The sequence below is a fragment of the Egretta garzetta genome, unplaced genomic scaffold (assembly GCF_000687185.1).
Source record: "Egretta garzetta isolate BGI_Z169 unplaced genomic scaffold, ASM68718v1 scaffold443, whole genome shotgun sequence".
In the NCBI taxonomy this organism is placed as follows: Eukaryota; Metazoa; Chordata; class Aves; order Pelecaniformes; family Ardeidae; genus Egretta; species Egretta garzetta.
Window position 1 is genome coordinate 459,508 of NW_009259109.1, and position 2,738 is coordinate 462,245.

The 2,738-nt window shown below is 48.9% G+C and overlaps 1 protein-coding gene across 1 annotated transcript in view; it reads left to right on the forward strand.

Moving 5' to 3' along the window:
* The first annotated feature begins 498 nt into the window (after positions 1 to 498).
* Positions 499 to 2,738, forward strand: part of SFPQ (splicing factor proline and glutamine rich) — a 17,525-nt gene continuing 15,285 nt past the window's right edge. Inside the window, exon 1 of the mRNA XM_009635358.2 lies at positions 499 to 591. Coding sequence (XP_009633653.2) covers positions 499 to 591 — 93 coding nt within the window. The remainder of the gene's footprint in view (positions 592 to 2,738) is intronic.

Here is a 2,738-nt window from a genome sequence, read left to right on the forward strand (position 1 = left end):
ATGCCGCTCTTTCCTCCTGCAATCTGCAATTAATAATGTAGAGGCAATGCAGATTTCTTCTTGTCAGTCTCTTGTTTATGTTTATAGGAGGAGGAAGGGGTTTAGGGGAAAATGATCTAAATCAACCACCTGCTGAGATCCATGCCTTTCTTACCTGAAGATTACCCTGCGCTTGACGGCAGCTGAGACATTCATAACGTCAGACACCTCAGTGTCAGCCTGATTCCCTCTTTCATATATTCCTCTAAGGCCTGCTACAGGTCTTTTTCTCTCTTTGGTCATGGACCGCTTCTTACCATGGCTTAATTCACTTTTGTAGATCAGTTGTACAGCATGAAAAATCTTCAGAAGTGGTAGCACTGGTGTTGTCTTTTAAGTAGATATTAATATTTTGGGAAGGGAAGGGTCCCTCCTTTTTTGCTTCTCCCAGTGGCCCCTATTTAACTAAACTAATGTATGCATGCACTAAACATCCCAATAACCAGATCAATATGAAGTATGGACAGATTGGGACCAGTGCTGTTCAACATCTTTGTCAGTGACATGGGCAGTGGGAGTGAGCGCACCCTCACCAAGTCTGCTGATATCACCGTGTGTGGTGCGGTCGACATGCTGGAGGGAAGGGATGCCATCCTGAGGGACCTGGACAGGCTTGAGAGGTTGGGCCCGTGCAAACCTCATGAAGTTCAACAAGGCCAAGTGCAAGGTCCTGCACAGGGGTTAGGGCAATCCCAAGCACAAATACAGGCTGGGCGGAGAATGGATTGAGAGCAGCCCTGAGGAGAAGGACTTGGGGGTGTTGGTTGATGAGAAGCTCAACGTGAGCCAGCAATGTGTGCTGGCAGCCCAGAAAGCCAATGGTATCCAGGGCTGCATCCCCAGCAGCATGGCCAGCAGGGCGAGGGATGGGATTCTGACCCTCTGCTCCACTCTCCTGGGACCCCACCATGAGCCCTGCATCCAGCTCTGGGGCCCCAACAGAAGAAGGACGTGAACCTGTTGGAGCAAGTCCAGAGGTGGCCACCAAGATGGTCAGGGGGCTGGAGCACCTCTCCTGTGAGGACGGGCTGAGAGAGTTGGGGTTATTCAGCCTGGAGAAGAGAAGGCACCGGGGAGACCTTGTAGCCTTCCAGTGCCTGAAGGGGCCTACAGGAAAGCTGGAGAGCAGGAACTGTAGTGATAAGACAAGGAGTAATGGCTTTAAACTGGAAGAGGGTCAGTTTTTATTAGATATAAGGAAGGAATTCTTTACTCTGAGGGTGGTGAGGCATTGGAACAGGTTGCCCAGAGAAGTTGTGGATGCCCCATCCCTGGAAGCATTCGAGGCCAGGTTGGATGAGGCTTTGAGCAACACACTCTAGTGGAAGGTGTCCCTGCCCATGGCAGGGGGGTGGAACTGGATGACCCAACCAATTCTATCATTCTATGAAATACTACCCAGTTGTCATAAAGAGTTTCCAGTCTCAGACACATTTATTTACAGTGGAACATACTGGGGAGAACATCTCAAGCCTTCTCTCTCAGTGTTTGTTTTTGTATGAAAACAGCAAGCTGCCTAGGGTGAATATTTACAAAATAGGGGATTGTTACCAGAGGTCATTTTTGTTTCAAGTCCTCATAGCAGCATTGATGTTTCTTTGATTTCAAGCCCAGGATAAATACTCATATTACAGTTAGAAAACATGTAACCATATCCTGGCCTCTGCTGGATAACGTGGAAATTCAGAGCTACTTTGTGGACTTCACATAAGTTGCACAGGTTGTTGCACGACTGGGAGCAGAATTACACGCTCTGCTTCTTTCAAAGGATGCTAAAAATTAACAGCTCCCTAAAATACTCACTTAGGGTACGACGAAGGCAAAACCAACCCTTTTTCACTCACTATTTTTTGTTGTTTTCTGAGCAGACATAACCAGGTGTGACGGCGAGGCAATGCCCGTTGTTTGTGTACGGCAAGAGCCAGCCCCAAATTTCATCTTTCAGTGCTTTAACCTCTGAGACACCTCGTGGTGGAAACATTTACTGCTTGCAGAGAGGGGCTGACATCTCGGAGAGAATCCATTTTAAAACAACTTGGGGCTTCCATTCGGCTGCACTTGGACGTGGTCAAAGTCACACAGCCAGGACGACGCTGGCTTGGGGGAAAGACTGCCCTATAGCAGACTGTTATTTTAAAAACAGAAAGCCACAAGGAAATTAATTTCTTTAAGAATGAAGTCAGCCTTGGACTGCCCAGGGCTTCACAAATATTTATGAGATTGAATGGTAATATTTTATCACAACAATGCAACAGTTACAGTTTCTGTGCAAATACTTTGCTTGGGTTTCACACGGGGTTTGGTTCTTCAGACCCACAATGAATGGGAGGCCTTGGCGGGGGCTTGGGAGCGTGATGGGTTGAAACCCCGCCGCCCTGTTCTAAGGTTAGCTCGTCTCCAGTGCAACACTCCTGGAACCCGTGTCGTTAAATAGATGGAAGGCCAACTGTACTCTGGGCTGCATCGGGAGAAGTGTGGCCAGCAGGTCAAGGGAGGTGATTCTGCCCCTCTACTCTGCTCTGGTGAGACCTCACCTGGAGTACTGTGTCCAGCTCTGGAGCCCTCAGCACAAGAAGGACATGGAACTGTTGGAGCGGGGCCAGAGGAGGGCCACAAAAATGATCCGAGGGCTGGAGCACCTCTCCTATGAGGACAGGCTGAGGGAGTTGGGCTTGTTCAGCCTGGAGAAGAGAAGGCTG